This window comes from Camelus dromedarius, chromosome 12 (assembly GCF_036321535.1).
Source record: "Camelus dromedarius isolate mCamDro1 chromosome 12, mCamDro1.pat, whole genome shotgun sequence".
In the NCBI taxonomy this organism is placed as follows: Eukaryota; Metazoa; Chordata; class Mammalia; order Artiodactyla; family Camelidae; genus Camelus; species Camelus dromedarius.
In genome coordinates, this window is record NC_087447.1 from 547,466 (window position 1) to 565,066 (window position 17,601).

Below are 17,601 nucleotides of genomic sequence, written 5' to 3' on the forward strand. Positions count from 1 at the left end.
GTAAGGGCACAGAAGTATCCAGGGTCTCTGGGGTTCAGCTGAGTCTCTGGAAGAATGCGGGTGTCACTTCCTGCGATGGGGATGCCTCAGGGGTGCTGAGTTCAGAAGGAAAATCAAGATGCCACTGGGCAGAGCTGCATTTGAAGGAGTTTTTCCACAGGAGAGCAAGGGGGCAGTCAGGTGGGGGTATACATGTGGGTCTTTAGGGACTGGCTGGAGAAAGGGGAGGCCTGTGGAGGAGCTTGGGCACAGGCTGGTGGTTAGGAGGGCTGGCCCTGCCCCTTGGCCCCACAGGTCACCCTCTAGTCCCTGCTCCAATGTAGAGGAGCGGCTGCTGCAGACATCCTTGTCATGGGTGGGAACTGCCAAAGTGGGCGAGTCTAGGCCAAGGTGCTCCTCCTGGGCACCCCCTCCCTACACAACCATTAGCTCTTCCCTCTGCCCACCCTGTCCCCTGCTTCCAGGGGCCCTGACCACCAGCAGCACAGTCAGGAGCACCCGGTCCTCACCCACAGGCAGTGCCTGAGTTGGGTGTGGGTGGGATTTGGATGGAGACCTGCACAGGAGAGCTTTCTGGGTCCATGAGTGTCAGACCCAAGCATTGGAGGGGCCAGGCTGAGTTGGGGCCATGGGGTCCCCCTGCTGGTCCAGCCCCACCTGCACCACGCCAGGGCATCTGAGCCAGCCACCGGTGCTGGACAGAAGGTAGGGAAGAGCCTGGTGTCCAGGAGCCTCCTTGCCTCCACCCAGCGCACAGGGACATCTGACGCCCAGTCATTTCTGTCTCTAAGGAAGAGGAGGGAGGAGGAAGCCGGGGCCATGACACTGCAGCGAGGTTGGTGTGTGGCAGGCAGGATGCTCCAGGTGCACACCCGGGGTCCAGGCTGGGGGGCTGACCTCCAACTCCAGGATCTCGGGTCCAGGTCTCCCACGTGCACATGACCCCAAGCCCAGTCCAGGGCAGCCTGTGAGGCACAGGTCCCACGTGGCATTTGGAGTTGGGGTAGGCAGACTGCACAGGGCCTCAACGACCAGAATCCTCGTTCTGGGCTTGTCAGTGGCCGGCCTCTCAATGTCTGCCCCTGTGTGCAGTGGTGAGGACACAGACAGGAGGACTCCCAAGGGCCTGTCCTGGGGATTAGGGTGCCCACAGGGATTGTATTCTGTTGCTGCCCCTTCCTGAGTGAGTTCCCATTCTAGGGGTCAGCCCCCTGCCCCTCATACCCCCATCCCAGTGGATGAGGAGGGGCATGTCACTGAGGCCCGGCCGTAACCTGGGCCAGGTGACAGGGCACACCTCGGCATGGCAGTGGCTGCTAAGACAGGCGGTTCCTCCTCCCAGGGCAGAGTGCAGGAGGGCCTGGGGACCAGATGGGTGTGCAGCTGGCAGTCTAGGCCCAGGTGACTGTCTCCTGGGCAGAATCTAGACATGAGGGGAAGAGGCTCCCTTTCCCTGTCGTGCTGAGCCTCCCTCGAGAGCCCTGGCCCAGGGTCACACCCGAGGTGTGGGCTTACCCACCTTCCCTGGGCATCGTCTACCTGCTCTTCAGGTGCCTCATCCTCCGATAGTGAGTGTCCGCGTGGGGCCGGTGAAGGTGGGGGAGCATGGGGGCTCTCTTGCTGGGGGTTGTGACGCTCTTGAACCTGGGCTTCTGCATTTGTTTAGGACCCCGAGGCACAAGATACATGGAGATCACTGGTCCTGTTGTCCTGCACCGATGTTTCATTCCTACCTCTGCTTACGCTAGAGGCCAAGGATGGGTGAGTGGGCGAGTGTCCTGCGGGACTTTCTGCCCTGTGGGGCTGGCCGTTGCCTCAGGTCACCCCTGCTTCCTCCCCTGGCAACTTTTTGGAGCATGTCTGAGCCTTTCCCTAGGAGCCTTTGCCCTTGCTATTCCTCCCTCTGAAATGCTGGAGCTCCTTGCTGCCTGCCAAACTCCTAACCATCCCTCAAAACCCAGGGGCACCAAGGCACTGTCTACCCTGTACTTTCTTTGGAAAAACACCCCTGCACAGGATTGCACTGAGTGTCCTTTGTTAGTTCAGCCTGACTGCCGGGTGGGCCTCACATACAAGTCCCGGGTGGGGCTTGGGACTGGGGTTCTCCAGGGTGAGAGTGTCATAGGAAGCCCAGTTACCCAGGCTGCCAGCAGATGCGTCCCTCTTCCCATCAGGGCACAGGCTTCTCAGCTCCTGGTTTGCTTTTGGCCAAGGCTGGGCTGGGTGGGGTCCCGAGACCTAGACCCCAAGCACCTATGAATTGTGCAGACCCTGCACCAGAAAGCAGAGGGTGGCAGGTGGCAACCCAGAAAGCATGGGGCTGCTGAGGCCATTGCGGCCAGCTGGAGTGCTGGGCCCTTCTGCCCGGTGAGGGAGGGGGCATCAGCAGTCCTGTTGGGAGGGTGGAGCAGCCGGTACCACTGCCCCCAGGCTGCTGGGGCCTGGCCAGAAGATGTCAGACATGTGGGCAGGCAATGGTGCTTTGTGGCCTGGAGTGGGGTGATGTGATATGGAGATAGGCTCTGTCCCAGGCTGGCCCAGCCCAATGTCCATCAGGACAGGAGCAGCGGATGTCCGGGAGGACCCAGAGGAGGGTCGGAACAGGGTTCCCCCCAAACACACCTCTGGGGACCACTGGGCTGGAGAGGGGCCGACTTCCACCCAGGCTTTGCTCCCACGTGCCAGGGGTGGGTCTCAGGATGTCACCTCAGCGCTCTCTGCAGCACCATGGGCGTAAGCCTCTCTCCTGCCAGGGCAGGTCCCCAGTGCTGGAGAGCAGGAGCTGGCAGTGCACCTTGCTCCGTTCAACCCTCCAATAGCCGGCACCAGCTCCGCGGGTCAGACACTAGACAGGAGGTCCAGGCACACTGGGACCAGTCGCTGGGACACAGAGAGCCTCTGCCTGCCTGGGCCTGGGACCTCCTTGAGGCCTGGGAGCTGCGGGCCCAGGACAGGGGGCACTGAAGGCCTGACTCAGCAGCCACGGAGAGGGAGGGTCTGGAGCAGTGAGTCACCGGCCACCTCCGCCCTCCCCAGGTCTTAGTCACTCTGCCCTGATGGAGGAAGAGAGGCTCTGGAAGCCCCTACCTGGCTGTGCCCGTGTCTGGGGAGGGCGGGTCCTGAAGCACTGGCCAGCCCTCCCCACCACTGCACCAAGAATGCATTTCAGGGTAGGGGCCCCCAAAGGGGAGTTAGGCACTCTTAGGGGAAGAAGGGTGCTAGGGAGGAAAGCCAGCTGGGCCCCTCTGCATCCCTGTAAGGTGATCCCACGTGAGCACAACACAGCCCGGCAGCATCCTCAGTGCCCAGCCATGGGCACGCCTGCCCCTGGGGCTGCTGCCGCCCATCCGAGGTCCCCGTTTTTCAGATGTCCTTGTAAGTCTGAGGGGAATTTACGGTGTGTACTTTTTGGACACTGGATACTTTTTATATCTGGTATTTTTTTTGGACATTGAAAATAGTTCTGTAACAAAAGTATATTTAAGCCAACCTTGGGCGTCCCTGAGAGTGTTTTTGTTTTTCCACTTTGGAGGCCCCCCTGCGTTACTCAAGCTTGGGGATGCTATGAACCAGAGGCTGAGAGTCAGAACTCACACGGGGCCCCAGGGACCTCAGCTAACCAGTCTGAGCCTTCCCCGTGGAGGGGACACTGGTGACTCAAACTCATAAGAGATGGAGAAACGGGAGCTCATTGCAATGTGATATCACAAAACTGCAGTGTGGCCTTGTGGCAGGTGCAGGCGGGCCCAGGACAGGCCCTGGCTGTGCAGGAGGAACCGCAGGGGACAGCATCACTGTGGGGTCAGGGGGACCATCCATTTCCCGAGGCTGGGCTGTCGCATCTGCTAGTGGGAAGGAGACAACATGAATTCTGCAGCTTACTCCACAGAAAACCTGAAGTCCAGGTGGATTAAAGGCCTAAATGCGAGTAAATTGCAAGAATGTCAGACTAGCATGAGAAGACTATCCTTGAAACCAAGACCGCAGAAGCTTGGTGGTAAAGGGAGCAGCTGAGGTTTTGGAACTTCTGGACTCAGGAAACAGAGTGAGAGGCAAGGCAGCCAGCAAATGAAGACAAGTGCAGGTCGGCAAAGGCTTGGAATACAAAACACAGACAGGCGTCCTCCGGTAAATGAGGAGAAGGCATCCCATCAATAGAAAAACGGACAAATGGCACCACCAGGAAAAATCACAAGAGGCAAGGCCCAGATGGCCGGGAACCTGGCAAGCGGTAGCAGTTGGACCAGTGCAAACGGAAACCACCAGGAGTGGCCAGCTTGCCCCGTTCGGCCTGTAGAGCCTTGGGTGCTTCGCCGCTCCTGGTCGCTGGGCGAGGGCAGCGCTGCTCTCACGGCCAGCCCGTGGCACAAGACCGAGCGGCAGAGTGTAGGATGCACACCCGGCGTGGCCCAGCCATCCACCTTCGGGTGTGTCCCAGAGAGGGTGGGCGCAGGGTCCCAGGTGTATGCACACCTGTGTTCACAGCAGCGTTACAACAGCCAACAGGTGGAGCCAGTCCAGTGTCCGGCAGCGGATGGGTGGATCCACAAAACGTGGTCCATCCACACAGTGGGATGCGATTCAGCCTTCAAAGGAGGGAAATTCTGACACAGCTACAACATGGATGAACCCTGGGGACGTGATGCTCAGTGAAATAAGCCAGACACAGAAGGACACGTGCTGTCTTGATTCTATTCATACGAGGTCCCTAGAGGAGTCAGACTCATAGAGGCGGGAAGCAGACAGTAGGGACCAGGGGAGGAGAAGGGGGCGGGGAGTGGGTGTTCATGGAGACAGAGTGTCAGTTTGGGGAGCTGAGTAGTTTCCAGAGATGGGTGGCATGATGTTAACACAACAACGTGAATGTACTTAATGCCAACCATCTGTGCACCTGAGGGGCTGAGATAAAATGGTACGTTGTACGTGATGCACATTTTACCACAATAAAACAAAAAAAAGGTGTGCCTGCAGGATGCCCAGAGACAGGGTAGGGGGCAGGGGGGAGGCCGAGGACTTCTGTGACAGCTTTGTCTGAGGCTGCAAACGTCCTGAAACAGCCTCCACGTGCTTTAATGGAGAATCGAGTCGCAGAGTGAGATGAAGCAGCATCCTGGGTGGGGCGTCTCAGCGTTGGGAGGGCCTCTGGGGGATGACCACAGAGCCCATTTCAGTCACCTCTGCCCCTCCCCAAGTCCCTGCAAGTGTCAGGAGAGTTTTGTTTCCTTTTAAGCTACCAGCCACAGAGCAGAGAGAACGGGAGGGGGCACTGGGTGGCAGGAGGCTGGAGGTGGGGGCAGCCCCTCCCCTTCGGTGGCTGGGCTCAGGGGCAGGAGGCTTGGGTGCGGAGGAGGGGCGGGCTCAGGGCAAGGGCGTCAGGTCTGTTTGGGGTGTATTCACCCCAGGGAAGCTCTCCGGACTTGTCTGGGCCTGAAGTGTGCGTGTAGGGACGGGATGTGCCCCTCGGGGGGGTACTGGGAAAAGACGGGAAAGAGGTGCCACATGGCCCCCCACCCCCCCCAGCTTGAGGAATCCCAAGGGGAGTGGCCTAGGGTGACAAAGCCTGCAGGGACACTTCTGGAGCCCAGGAGGCCCTGCTACCCACAAGCCCACGCCCCAACAGGCTCCTCAGATGGACACCTGGCCAGAGCAGGTTCAGGGAGCTGTGGGTAGCTGAGGAGAGGAGGAAGCCCTCCCCTTGAGGGGGCTCCGCAGCCCACCCCTGGGGGGCCAGATCACTGTAGAGGGTGGGGCAGAAAGAGCCCCCCAGCAGAAGAGTTCAGCCTGACAAGCAAGGTCCCCTTCCCCGCCCCACGTCCTTGTGGCTACAGTCCGGCTCGGCCCACTGCACTGCGGCCGCAGCCTGGGCGCAGGGGTGGGTCCTGCAGCCTCGGGTGTCTATCTAGGGTGGGGGCCAGCAGGGAGGCCCGGCTGCGGCTGTGGGTAGAGCCCACCAGGATCAAGGGCATGGAGGTGGCAGGAGGGGCTGGGAGGGGCACCTGGGGATCCCTGCACCTTCCTGTAAAGCCCTGGGTGTGGATACATGACACCCCCTCCTGGCCGCACGCAGGTGAGGACCCCGGCCCAGCCTGTAGAGAACAGTTTATTTCAGACTCAGCCTCCACTCGGGCCCAGGGTTCCAGTGGCCATTGGCCAGGCAAGGGCCCATCGGGCTCCCACCGTGCCTGCTGCCACCTTTACAGACTGCCCCTGCCATTGTGCCATGGGCCAAGCTGGAATGGAGGCACGAGGGCAGGTCTGAGGCATTGCCTCCCTGCAGGCACGATGGGGCCGTGGGCATGGGTGAGGGCTCCCCGCCCGGCGGCTCTACCCGTGTTACTGCATTTATATGCTTGTGAGACTCCAAGGACGCCGGGTGAGGCAGGAGGGGCCGTGTCTGTGGGGCCTGGGCAGGCACTGCCGCCCACCTGCTGGAGTCTCAGCGGCCCCCAGGACAACTGCCACAGCACGGGGAAGGGGCTCAGGGCAAGGACTGTGGGAGCCCAGCCAGAAGGTAGATATTGGGAGCCCCTCCCAACATCAGCCTCTGGGCTATTTATCCACACAGCCAGGGCACAGGCCACCAGCCAGGTGGTGTTGAAGCTCTGATGATAGGACCACCTGCCCCAGGTCAGCCCCAGGGAGTCAGGCCCACCCAGATGGATCCCTACCCCCACCCCACCCCACAGCTGCAAGCAAAGAGCAGAAATGGGGGCAGCAGAACAACCACACCTTTAATGTCCCTGTGTGGGCCGGACCCAGGTCAGAGCCCATCCCAGGCCCCTGCCTAGCCCTGGAGGATGGCCTCATGAGGACGCTGCTGCCAGGAAGCCCACAGCACTGCTCGGGCTTCTTAGGACAGACTGACATGTGGGTGTGTCCACCGTGGATGGGCGGCCACACTCAGGGGTCCTCCCTCCTCTGCCACCAGGCGCCCCAGTCCAGGCCGAGCCCTCTACCCATGTTGCTGCTCTGTAACCCCAGCGCCTGGGTGCCTTCCGCCAAGGTTGGGCGGGGGACGTGCTGGGGGCCGATCAGCCAAGCGGGCTTGGTTTCCACCGCTGGGCGGGTTGAGGGCTGCCCGTTTCTCTCTCCTTCTGTGTGAATCTGGGGGTCTACAAGTATGCATGTTACGTGTGTAGAGATAGCTGTGTGTGAACTTGGCATGCACTAGATTCCCAAGTCTATACAGGAGTGGCTGTGCCCGACCTGGGTACCAGCCATCATTTTTTTCGGGCCAGGAAGGCTACACCAAGAATCAGGGCTGCTGCTGCCACAGCCACACCCCCAGCCACAAGCAGGGGAGTCAAGTTCTCAAAAGGGCAGGGACCTCGGCCCCCGGGACCCCCACTGGGGGCCTCGTCCTCCTCAGCCCCATCCCCAGGGCCCTTGGGCTCAGGGGCTGCATTGGGGCTGCTGGGGGCCAAGGGGGCCGGCTTCAGGTTGCTGTGGTTGTTGAGAAGGGCAGGGTCTGCCTTGGCTGGGGTCTTCTTGGCAGGTGGTGGGGTGGGGGCCGCTGGAGGCTCCTGCTTCTCCACTGGGGCTTCCTTCTTCCCGGGCTTAGCTGAGGGGGCTTTCCCATCTGCAGCCGGGGGTGCTCTGGCCTCAGCAGCGGCCTTCGTGTCAGCCTTGGGGCTGTTGGCCGACTTCCCTCTGGACTCCATGGTGGGCGTGCGTGGGTGGGCAGGTGTCTAGACCACAGCAGCTCAGGACAGCTCGCCTCTGGGCATTCTATGGGCCTGGAGAGACACAATGAGGCTATGGCCAGAGACTTGGCCCTCCTGCCCATCCTCCACCTCCTCATCCCTGTAGAGACCCTGCTCAGTTCTCTAGACTCCACGAGACCCCTCCAGGACCTGGACAACCTCCTGAGAAGCCCCTCCAACCACACTGGCAGGCGCTATGCCCCCATTTGGGCTGGGGGTGTCCAGATGAGAGCAGCCAGAGGTTTCAGTTTCCTTATCTGTGAAACCCATACATATGTGGTGCCCATCACACTAGCCCAGGGAGGGGCAGTCCTGACAGGGAAGTGAGAGCCCCCCAGCCCTGAGAAGGGTATGCAGTCAGGGAAGGTGGGCTGCAGCCCAGTGGGCCCATGCAGAACTGACCGTGTACCCTTCTCAGGAGGGGAGCTGGGTCCAAATGGGGGGCAGGGCAGGGTGGGGACTCAGAGTCTGGGCAGGGAGGAATGGGCACTGGTAGGGAGGAATGGGCCCAAGGCCTCCAGGACCCAGATGTGACAAAATCAAGAAGGCTGGATAAGCCAGGGGGCAGCGACAGGCCTGTGTCCCCCGGCTGGCCATCTTCTCCCTAGTGCCAGGCACCCAACCCCAAGACCAGCCTTGCCTGCTCCAGCTGACGGACAGGAAGTCCTTCCTGAGCCTCTGGTGGGAGAGGGGATACCTGGCATGACCCTAGGGTGGGCACATGCCCTGTCAGTCAGCCTCAGCATCCCTGAATCTGGGCCAGGCTGACTGACACGTGGCAGAGGATGGGGCCATAGGAAAGGCCTGACCCAGATTCTCAATGTCTGGGGAAGAGGAGGGGCTGGGGGCCGAGCCATTCTGGACCCGAGTCCTCCCTCCCTGGAGACCTGGACATCAGTTGTCTGCCTCTCCTCCGGGAGGCTGAAACTCCCACCTCTACCCCCTGGGAGAAGGAGTCCAGGTGGGAGGCGGCAGCCTGAGTTCCCCACCCTGGTGATGCACACTAACCGTGAAGGTCGCCTGAAGGTCACAGCGTGATGGGGGTGTCCTGATGAGAGGCCCAGCTGCTGTCCCACCTCCCAGGGATCCCCAGTGGCCCTCACTCCCTGCCAGTCTGCAGGGTCACCCAGCTGCTGGGCATCAGGTTTGCAAAGAGCAGGTGGTCCACTCCCCACCCTCCTCCCCAGACCCTTGGTTATTTTGGTTTCATACTGACGTCACCCAGCTGCCCCTCCCCCTCCAGGCCGCGGTGCCCAAGAGAGCAAGGGGCCAGGAGGAGCGCCCCCGATGACCTTCATGGCAGGGGAAACACCGCTTCATCCCGCCGGACCCAGCGCCCCCATCCCGCCCCAGATCCCAGGCTGCAGAGTCCCCGCCGCCTTACGCTGCTGCTTCTGGGCCTCCCACCTCGGTGCAGCGCACTCTGCGGGACCACGGCGGGCGGCGGGCGGCGACCGGCGGCTGTGGATGCAAGGACTGGGAGTTTCCCACAATGCACTGCTCTGCTCCCGACGCAGGAAGAGAGGCGGGGACGGCATCAGCGCTGGCTCCGCCCCCCTACTCTTGGCCACCACAGCGCCCTGGGCTGGCTGAGACTTCTGGGGTCCCCCAAACCAGCTCCTCTTTTGATCCCAAGGGTTGTTTAGGGTCAGGGAGGGGAGAGGCTGAGGCTGGCTTTCCCACACACCCAGCCCAGACTGCAAGGGAGTCAGGCGGCTGTTCGCCCAGGACCCCCTCCAGGCCAATGCGCCTGTCAGTGGGTAGGCGGCAGGACCAAGGACTGCAGGGGGAGGGGAGCAGGCTACCAGAAGAGGGGGTGCCCTTCCGTTCCTGGCCTCTAACAGAGTCTCAGAGATGAGGCGAGGCATCTACTTAGAATATTTATTTATCTTCTTACGTGACAAGACACAAAAAGTTACAACTCCTTAAAACTCTTCAAAAGAAAAAAATATAATTCTGTAAGCAGCAGCAGCAGCTTCCAAGGTACAGACGTGACAGGAGAGAGCCGCCAGTCCTCAGGAACACCCGTGAACCAGGGGGCCCAGGCCTGAGCCCCAGGTGGTGTCACTGGGAAGGGGCCTCCGAGCAGGGGCGGGGTGGGGGGGACGACACAGCACCAGCACGTCGGGATCAGTCACCAGCACGGTCACGTGGCTGGGGGCAGGGCAGGGCGGCCTGCCTCAATTCACAATATCAATGGGGGCGGGGCCTGGAGGGCTGGGCTTCACTAAGTGCGGTGGGGGCAAGGCTCGTGCAGAGGCCCAGAGAGCTGGGTGGGCCCTGTGCAGACAGAAGGGGCAGCTCCTGGGCCCCTGCAAGCAGAGAAGATACTGGTCCTCATGCCTGCCCTCCCTTGGACCCAGGGTGGTGGTCTCAGAAGAGGGGTCTGCTAAAGGTGCAGCAGGAGGGGCTGGCCGGAGAAATGAATTCCTGGACGGGGTCAGTGGGGAGCCTAGGGTGCACATGCGCGCGCACGCGCGCACACACACACACACACACACACACACACAGCCTGGCCACGTGAGGAAGGGCAGCAGCCCCCCACAGCCCCACCCCTGAGGGACCAGGCCAGCTGAGGGCTGGTGGGCATAACCTGTGCCCACAGCATTTGCACATACACAGGCCTCACACGCAGGGCCCCTGCCTGGGGGGAGGGGCGGAGGGGCCCACCAGGAGGGATGTTGGGTCCCACGGTGAGGGCAGGGGACCTGCCCTGGGGATCAGAACTCAGGGCGACCCCCAACCTAGGATGCCTGGCTCAATACGGGGGTAAGAGAGCCCCGCCCTCCGGCAAGGCTGGCTGAGGCAAGAACAGCAGCAGAGGGGGTGGCGGGGGCTGGACGGACAGACGAGGGACGGACAGGGCCGCCTGTGCTCGGCAAGGTAATAAACAGGTTTGTGCAGGGTCCCCTCTGTGGACGGGGGCCAAGCCCCAGGGACGGGTGCTGGGAGACTGGAAGGCAGGGTCCAGAGAGCCCAGCCCAGGCCTCGAGGCCCCCAGTCCAGAGACCAGCTCTGTCCCTGGGGGTGTTCAGGCTGGGCCAAAGGTAGGGCAGGGCTGGCGCCAGGAATGTAAAGATTTCTGCGTTTTCTACATAAATAAGACATTGATCCCAGTGGTGGTGCAGGCAGGACCTCGCCAGGCCAGTGCCTGCACCACCGTGTGGATCCTGCACCCACTTCCTCTCCCCCACCCCCCATGGGGAGAGACTTGTGCTCGGTCCTGGGTGGACCCCCGGCTCTGGTCCCACTCTGGTCCTGCTCGGCTGGAGGGTGGGGAGTGGCTGCCGGGCTCAGGGCTGGGTGCGCGGCAGCCCCAGCAGGGTCTCGGCGATGCCCAGGAAGTAGACCACCTGAGCGATGCCAAACAGCGGGGCGATGACCAGGGCGCGGCAGTACGCACCCTTCAGGAAGGCAGAGGGGCCCTCGTTCCGCAAGATCTTCCTGTGGGGGGGGAGGTGTCAGAGCTGCAGGGCTGGTGCTACCCCCCGCTCCCCCCACCCAGGGACCGGGCCCACCTGGCACAGTCCAGGAACCCCGAGTACGTGTCCTCGTTGACACCACGCTGGAGCGACTGGAGCCGCGTCTTAACCACTGCAGGGGGCGTGGGTGTGTGGTCAGCGTGGGGCCCTCCCTCCCACCCAGCCCCTTGGCCCCCAGCCCCAGCCTGGGCCCAGGCCCCGGCACTGACCATCACAGGGGTTGACGGCCACGGCGGCTGTGCTCCCAGCCACACAGCCTGCCAGGAAGGACACGTAGAACGGAGACTTCTCCCCAGAGGCTGGTCGGCCCAGCTGGTTCAGGTTGGCAAAGAGGGGGAAGTAGACGATAGAGAAGGGGACGTCCCTGTGGAGGGGGCGATGGTGACCAACTGGGAGGCACGGGGGGGGCATTGGGCAGTGACCCCCCACCCTCCTGCTCTCCCACCTGAGCAGCGTGGCTCCCAGTCCCTTGTAGAGGCCAGCGAGGCCGCGGCTCCGCAGCAGGTCCCGGGTCAGCTGAATGGCTGTGGGCCGCGGGGCAGCGGGAGCCTCCACTGAGGGCCGGGTGCCCCCCTGCGCCGAGAGCTGGGCCTGGGCAGCCAGCATCTTCTTCTGGGCAGCTGGGGAGAAAGGGGATGGGCTGCTGGCTGTTTCTCCTGGCACGAGCTGGGGGCAGGGATGGGTCCAGATGGGGTCCACTGTGGCCCGCTGCCCTCCCCATTGCCCTCACCAAGGCGGCCTGCGTCCTGGAGCTGGATCTTCAGCATCTCCATGGGGGTGGTCACAATCACCTGGCAGGTGCCCGCCCCGCAGCCCGCCAGCATCTCCTTCAACAGGGTCAGCTTCTGCCTGCGGGAAAGGAGGCAGGGGCTGCAAGGAAGAGTCAGAGGCCCCCGCCGCCCAGAGGACCGCCCACTGCAACTGGGTGTGAAGGGGGATGCGAGTGGGGCAGGCAGATGCAGCCCTGTGGGGGTGCAGAACCCCCAGCCCCAGACACCCCTCCAGGCTCTCCAGCAACAGGCGCTGAGCCCAGCACACAGATGGTCACAGGCAGGGCCTGGGAAGAGCCAAGGGGCCATTCTTGAGCAAAGAGAAATGGACTTGGGGGTTGGAGGGCGTTTCAAGTGCCCCAAGGGACTCCTACCCTTTCAGTCCCACCCTCGGGGGCAGAGAAAACTGCTGGGTGTCCACCCCATCCTAACCCACAAGGGGCACAGGCAGTGGCTGGGGGCCAAGGACCCCAGGGGCCTGAGTACCGCTGAGTCAGCACCTGCTTCACTCCGCCCCATGCGGGGACAAGGAGGACAGAGGGGGGTGGTCGTTGGGGGGGGGGGCGAGGCGGAGGAGGAGGAGGAAGAGGAGCCCCCACAAGGTCAAGGTGAGGGGCCCACAGGAGGCCAGAGCCTCTGTCCTTTGTCTGGAGGCACAGACCCTCCCCCTCAGGACCTCAGCCCCCAGCAGCCAGCCAGACCCCTCACCCGTCCTTGGAGAGCTGATATCGGAAGAAGTCGTTGGCTGCCAGCTTGATGGCCTTCTCGGGGGTGACGAGGGTCAGGTTCACGGCGGCCCCTGTGTGGCACAGGGGGCAGCACAGACAGCTCAGTGGCCAGGGATGGGGAGGCTCCCAGCCAGCACTTGCCTCCCAGTTGGCAAAGCCCTACCCCAGTCACTGCTTGGCTGCCTCCTCCTGCCCTCTCACCCACATTTGTGCCCAGCGGGGGTGGGGACCAGGCATGGGGCAGTGTCTCCTCCTCCAGGCACCCTCTCAGCCTCCCACAGGTCTCTCCCATTCTGGCGGATGGGCCCCCCTGAGGAACAGCCCCCTGAGGGCACAGAAGGTGCTCGCCCCAGGGGGGCTTAGGCCTGGTGTGGGTCAGAGCCCAGGGAGGCAGCAACCAGCCCCTCTCAGTAGCGAGGACTCAGGGTCGTACGGCATCTGGGCAAATCCAGGCTGGGAGATTGTCTCCTAAGCTGCTTTGTAGTAATGCCCCCATCCCCGCCCAGTCTCCCAGCACAACGGGGTCCCGCCTGTCCCAGGAAGCAGAGGAGGAGGCTGCAGCCACCGTGGCAGAGACCTAGTGTCCTGTCATGCCAGGTGCTGGTAGTGAGAGGGGGACAGGGCTGAGAACTGCCACTCCCCAGAGATCCCTCCCTGTCCCCTCACGCCCCCCTGACACCCAGCGCCTGGCCCCTAGTACAAGTGCAGCCAGCCACATGGGACAGCTCCAACTTACACACCAGGCCCAGGCATGCCGCTCTGCCCTGCCCACCACCCTGCCTCCCAGCAGGTACAGTAGGACCCCTCTGGGGCTGCAGGAGCAGCTCCCAGGCCTCCCCCATCCCAAGCCTCACCACGGTACATCCCGAAGTAGCCCTCTGAGCGGATGGTCTTGATAAGACAGTCAGACCTGCAGCCAAGGGGGTGGGAGTGAGGAGGGGCTCAGCCCTGAGCCGGGTAGGAGCTCCCTCAGGCCTGCTCTGCCCTCAGTTTCTCCTTTAGTTTCACAGGTTGTGGGGACACAGGAGCAGAGCTCAGAAGACTGCCCTGCCCGCTCCCCTGGCTCTGCACCCCCGACCCCAATCCGGAGGCTCACATGCTGGTGTACATGCGCTGGCCGTTCTGCTGGTTCTGCAGCCGCGTCTTGGCCAGGTCGATGGGGAACACGCAGGTGACCCCGATCAGCCCAGCGATGCCGCCATTGATGAGCTTGGCTGTCAGACTGTGTGGGCAGAGGGAGCTTCAGGACCTTGACCCGGGCCAGAGGTCTGGGACTCGGGGGAGGGGGCAGGACACAGGGCAGAGGTGGGAGGTGGTGAAAGGTTGCATTCTGACCTGATCTGCTTATCAGCCATTTAACTCCAGGGGCAACCAGGTAGGGGCGGCAGAGAAGGATGCCGGACAGGGAGGTGGTGGAGGAGGAGGAGGGGTGGTCTTCTCCTCTCAGGGGAATTTCAAAACCACACTCCTGTCCTAGGAGAAAGAGGGCGCTGGAATCAGCGGGGGTGGGCAGAGGCTTGGAGGCGCACCAGAGCAATAAGCCTTCCCAGAGCCTTCCTCCCAGCACCCAGCCCCTCACCCAACCACCGAGGCCAGGGCTGCCACGTGTTCTGGGCGTGTGGTGTGCGGGGGAGGCACCCGCCCCCTGGCCCCATCCCCAAGGCCACCAGTTTCACCCCAAGCCCCCCCCTCCACCAGCAGCGTCCTCCCAGCTGGCCTTGCACAGGCGCCCAGGCTCCCATTCACGCTTATGCTCACGTGCACACCGAGCCCTTTAAAGGGCCAGGCGCCTCTGCGGGAGGCAGCATCGGGAGATGGGGCCACAGCGCCAGTCAGGGCACCTCAGCCCCTGGACTGGGCTGTGGCAAGCCCCCATCCTTGAGCAAAGGCGGTGGGCGCCTGTCCTCTTCAGGATGGGGGTGAGGGTCTCCTCCTTCCTGGTGCCCCAGGACCCCTACCTGGGCCCAGATCACAACTGCAGGTAGACACAGCCAACTCAGGTGTGGCCCCTACTCCATGGCAACTCCGTGCTGGACCCCTGACCATCCCCTCCCCTCAGAGAAGCACCAACTCAACCATAATCAGCCCTGTGTCCACCCACCTCTCCACCCCTCCCAAGAATTTCACTCCCAGACTGACAGACAGACAGAGAAATGCAGTGACTGTCAGGACCTCTGGTAAGGGGGTGGCTGACCTTCTGAGGCTCCATGTGGTTGGGCCCCCCATCTACTCTAGGGATACAGGCAAGCAGTCTCTCTCACTAGAAGCAGGGTGGGGGAGCCAGAGCCAACATCGGGGCCTCTGATGGAGGGGCACAGGCATAAAACTGAACCGTGGGGGGGCCTCCCCAACTCCGGCCCCCTCAGAGGCCAGCTGTCACCAGTTTGCACCCGAACTGCTACCACCCAGGGTCACACAGCCCAGCTGTCCCTCCGAGGACTGGTGACCTTCCCCTCAAGCTTTCCTGGGCCACGCTCTCCCCTGCCTGCCCAGCATCCCCGCCGCCCCGCTGGCCGCCTCCCGCCCCGGCCCAGGTCGGCTCACCCGGAGGTGCACAGGACTCGGCTCCTCCTCCAGGACTGCTGCCTGGGGCTCACCGCGGAGATCCGAAGCCGAAGGAGGTGCCGGCTGCGAGGATTGGCTGCGGGGCGGGGCGGGGCGGGGCTGGCGGGGGAGGGGGACTTTCTCTTTCACTTCGGGCGGGATGAGGCTCCCTGCAGCTGTGGGTGAAGAGATGAGAAGGGGTGTGACAGCTTCTGCGAGGCAGGGACTGGCCTCAGAACCCCCCTCAGCCCATGGGGCAGTGGGTCTGATTCAGGCTGACTCAGCCAAGCCAGGCAACCTGCTCACAGGGACCTCAGCCCCGGGCCATAGTGCCCCCAGCTGCCCCTTGGGTTCCTGGCTGCAGTGTGCTGGCTGGATCTGTCTAGGGTCCTGGGACCCCATGGACAGGGCTCTCCCCGTGTCCAGGCACAGGAAATCCAGTGTCATGGAGTGAGATGAATCTGTGCCCACTTGTGTCTGTGAGACTTGTGTGTCTTTTGGGGGAAGGAGCATTTCAGGGACATCTCAGGCTGGAGTAGAGGAAGACGTGCCTGTCTGCTGGGGCTCGGAGGCCCCTGGCTGCCACCCACAGGCCTGTTCAGTTGGCAGGTCCAGAGGGCAGGAGAACTGGCACTCCCAGAACCCTCCGCCCTGCCAAGCTGTCCCCCACACCCCATTCACCCAGGGCCCCAGTGTTAGGGACCAGCTTCTCCATGCCCCAGCCTGCAGAGAAGTGACCTCTGCACTTCAACCTCACCCTGTCTCCCAACCCCTCCACTTCCCTGGTGCAGACTGGCCACAGCTGATTCTCTCTGTTGTCTCTGACCCTTGTGCCCTCTGGGGACTGAGCATCACCAGACCCCACCTCCTGTCTAGGATAAGGGACACTTGGATGATGGGGGTCCGGGAAGTCAGGCAAGGTGGGGAGGGGAGCAGTTGTCCTAGGATGAGAGGAAGGCCTGGAGACCCCAAGCCTGAGAAGACAGTCAGCCCTGGGGTCCCACATCACACTCTGTTGGCTGGAGTGGGGAAGATGGCTGCAGAATTGAGAACTGTCGGGCAGAAGGGGCTTTGCCGGGGGAAGATTGACCCGGGGTCCTCTGGACGGAGAACCCTTTTTTCCTCTGTCTTCACTCAGTAGTTCATACTCCCTGCTCGGGAGACAGCTTGGAGGCCCCTCTCCTTTCCCCCCTGTTGCTATAGAAACCCCGCAGTCCCACCCAGGCCAGAGGCCCCAGGGCCATCAGCCCTCCCCTTCTCCCCTGTCTCCTGTCTCCTCCCTCCTATTCTGCAGCCTGGTAAACCGAGGTTGCAGGCAAGGCTGTGGAAGGCTGTGGAAGGCTCGGGTCACAGAGACTACCCACAAGACAATGCTGCTGCTCCCAGGCACCCCAGAGGTAAAATCTCCCACAAATGAAGCCCTCAAGAAGGGCAGTGGGACTGAGGCTGCGTCTGGGACTGGCCATTTGATCCCCCAGCCCTTTCCCCCTGGGGAGGCACTTTCTGTCCAATGGGCTGCAATCCGCCGACAAAGGAGACGCGAGGTGGGGGTTCAGGAAGGCGTCTTGGAGGCCGGCTCAGCTCCTCGACCCCTAGAGGGGGTCCAGACGGGACCCGGGCGGCCACGCTGTCCCCCGCCAGGCGATGAGGCTCCAGCCAGGCACGTGTCCGCGTACGTCCCGCAGGGTCCCACGTGTGTTCCTCCCCCCCCCCCCACGGCCCGGCTTCTGTTCCTCGGGCACCGGCACCAGTCTCCCACCCCGCGAGGACACGTGTGCGCGAGGAGCGCGCCCGACACCGCCCGGGGCCGAGCACGGCCTCCTACACTCGGGCGGCAGCGGGTCGGAGCATCCGCCGGCGCCGAGTCCCGCAGGAGCCGCCTTGTCCCGGCAGATGTCACTTCCCACAGCCGCTGTGACGCTCCTGGCCCCCGCAGCCCAGCCACACTCGGGTGGGCGCCGCGGAGGGGACCCGCCCCGCGGGCACTCACCGCGCGCTCTGCCGCCGCCTCCGCCGCGCTCGCCTCCCCGCTGCGCCGCGCGCCCAGCTGCACCTAGACGTGGAGGCGCGTCCGCTCGGCGCCGCGCGCGCTCCGCCCCCGGCCCTCGGCCCGCACGCGGGCTCCGGCTCCCCCTCCCGGCCGCCGCGGCCACTGCGCCCGGCCGGGCCAGCGCGCACCCCAGGTCCCCAAGGGTCTTCCTCTGTGGTCTGGCCTTGCGCCCTTGCATGGACTGGGACCCAAGGACTACTCCCCCAAGGGCCAGCGGATGGTGGGGCGCTCTGGGACGAGGTGTCCTAGGGTAGGAGCGGTCCTGGGCCACAAAGTAGGAGCTGAGAGGGTACTGAACTGGCCAAACACCCACCAGCCTGCCCC

General features: G+C 63.3%; 2 protein-coding genes across 7 annotated transcripts; both read right to left on the bottom strand.

Annotated features, from left to right (window-relative positions):
* Window positions 1–6,710: 6,710 nt before the first annotated feature.
* Window positions 6,711–9,185, bottom strand: CEND1 (cell cycle exit and neuronal differentiation 1). Of its 2 annotated transcripts, none has more exons than XM_031448320.2 (2): window positions 9,111–9,185; window positions 6,711–7,736 (listed from the first exon to the last, which is right to left on the bottom strand). In XM_031448320.2, exon 2 carries the CDS (start codon window positions 7,659–7,661, stop codon window positions 7,221–7,223), a length of 441 nt encoding a protein of 146 aa, XP_031304180.1. In that variant the 5' UTR covers window positions 7,662–7,736; window positions 9,111–9,185; the 3' UTR covers window positions 6,711–7,220. The 2 variants fall into 2 exon arrangements, with proteins under 2 accessions (XP_031304180.1, XP_010997527.1); XM_010999225.3 differs by having other exon boundaries at window positions 9,088–9,185.
* Window positions 9,186–9,570: 385 nt separating this feature from the next.
* Window positions 9,571–17,303, bottom strand: SLC25A22 (solute carrier family 25 member 22). 5 transcript variants are annotated; one of them, XM_064491935.1, is made up of 12 exons: window positions 17,218–17,303; window positions 15,228–15,403; window positions 14,642–14,658; window positions 14,019–14,156; window positions 13,780–13,905; window positions 13,538–13,593; window positions 12,664–12,754; window positions 11,916–12,034; window positions 11,631–11,805; window positions 11,395–11,549; window positions 11,222–11,297; window positions 9,571–11,147 (listed from the first exon to the last, which is right to left on the bottom strand). In XM_064491935.1, the coding sequence occupies exons 4-12, from the start codon at window positions 14,036–14,038 to the stop codon at window positions 10,997–10,999; spliced, it is 969 nt and encodes a 322-aa protein (XP_064348005.1). In that variant the 5' UTR covers window positions 14,039–14,156; window positions 14,642–14,658; window positions 15,228–15,403; window positions 17,218–17,303; the 3' UTR covers window positions 9,571–10,996. The 5 variants fall into 5 exon arrangements, with proteins under 5 accessions (XP_064348005.1, XP_031304177.1, XP_031304175.1 ...); XM_031448317.2 differs by having other exon boundaries at window positions 14,019–14,151; window positions 14,442–14,658; XM_031448315.2 differs by having other exon boundaries at window positions 14,442–14,658.
* Between the last annotated feature and the right edge of the window lie 298 nt (window positions 17,304–17,601).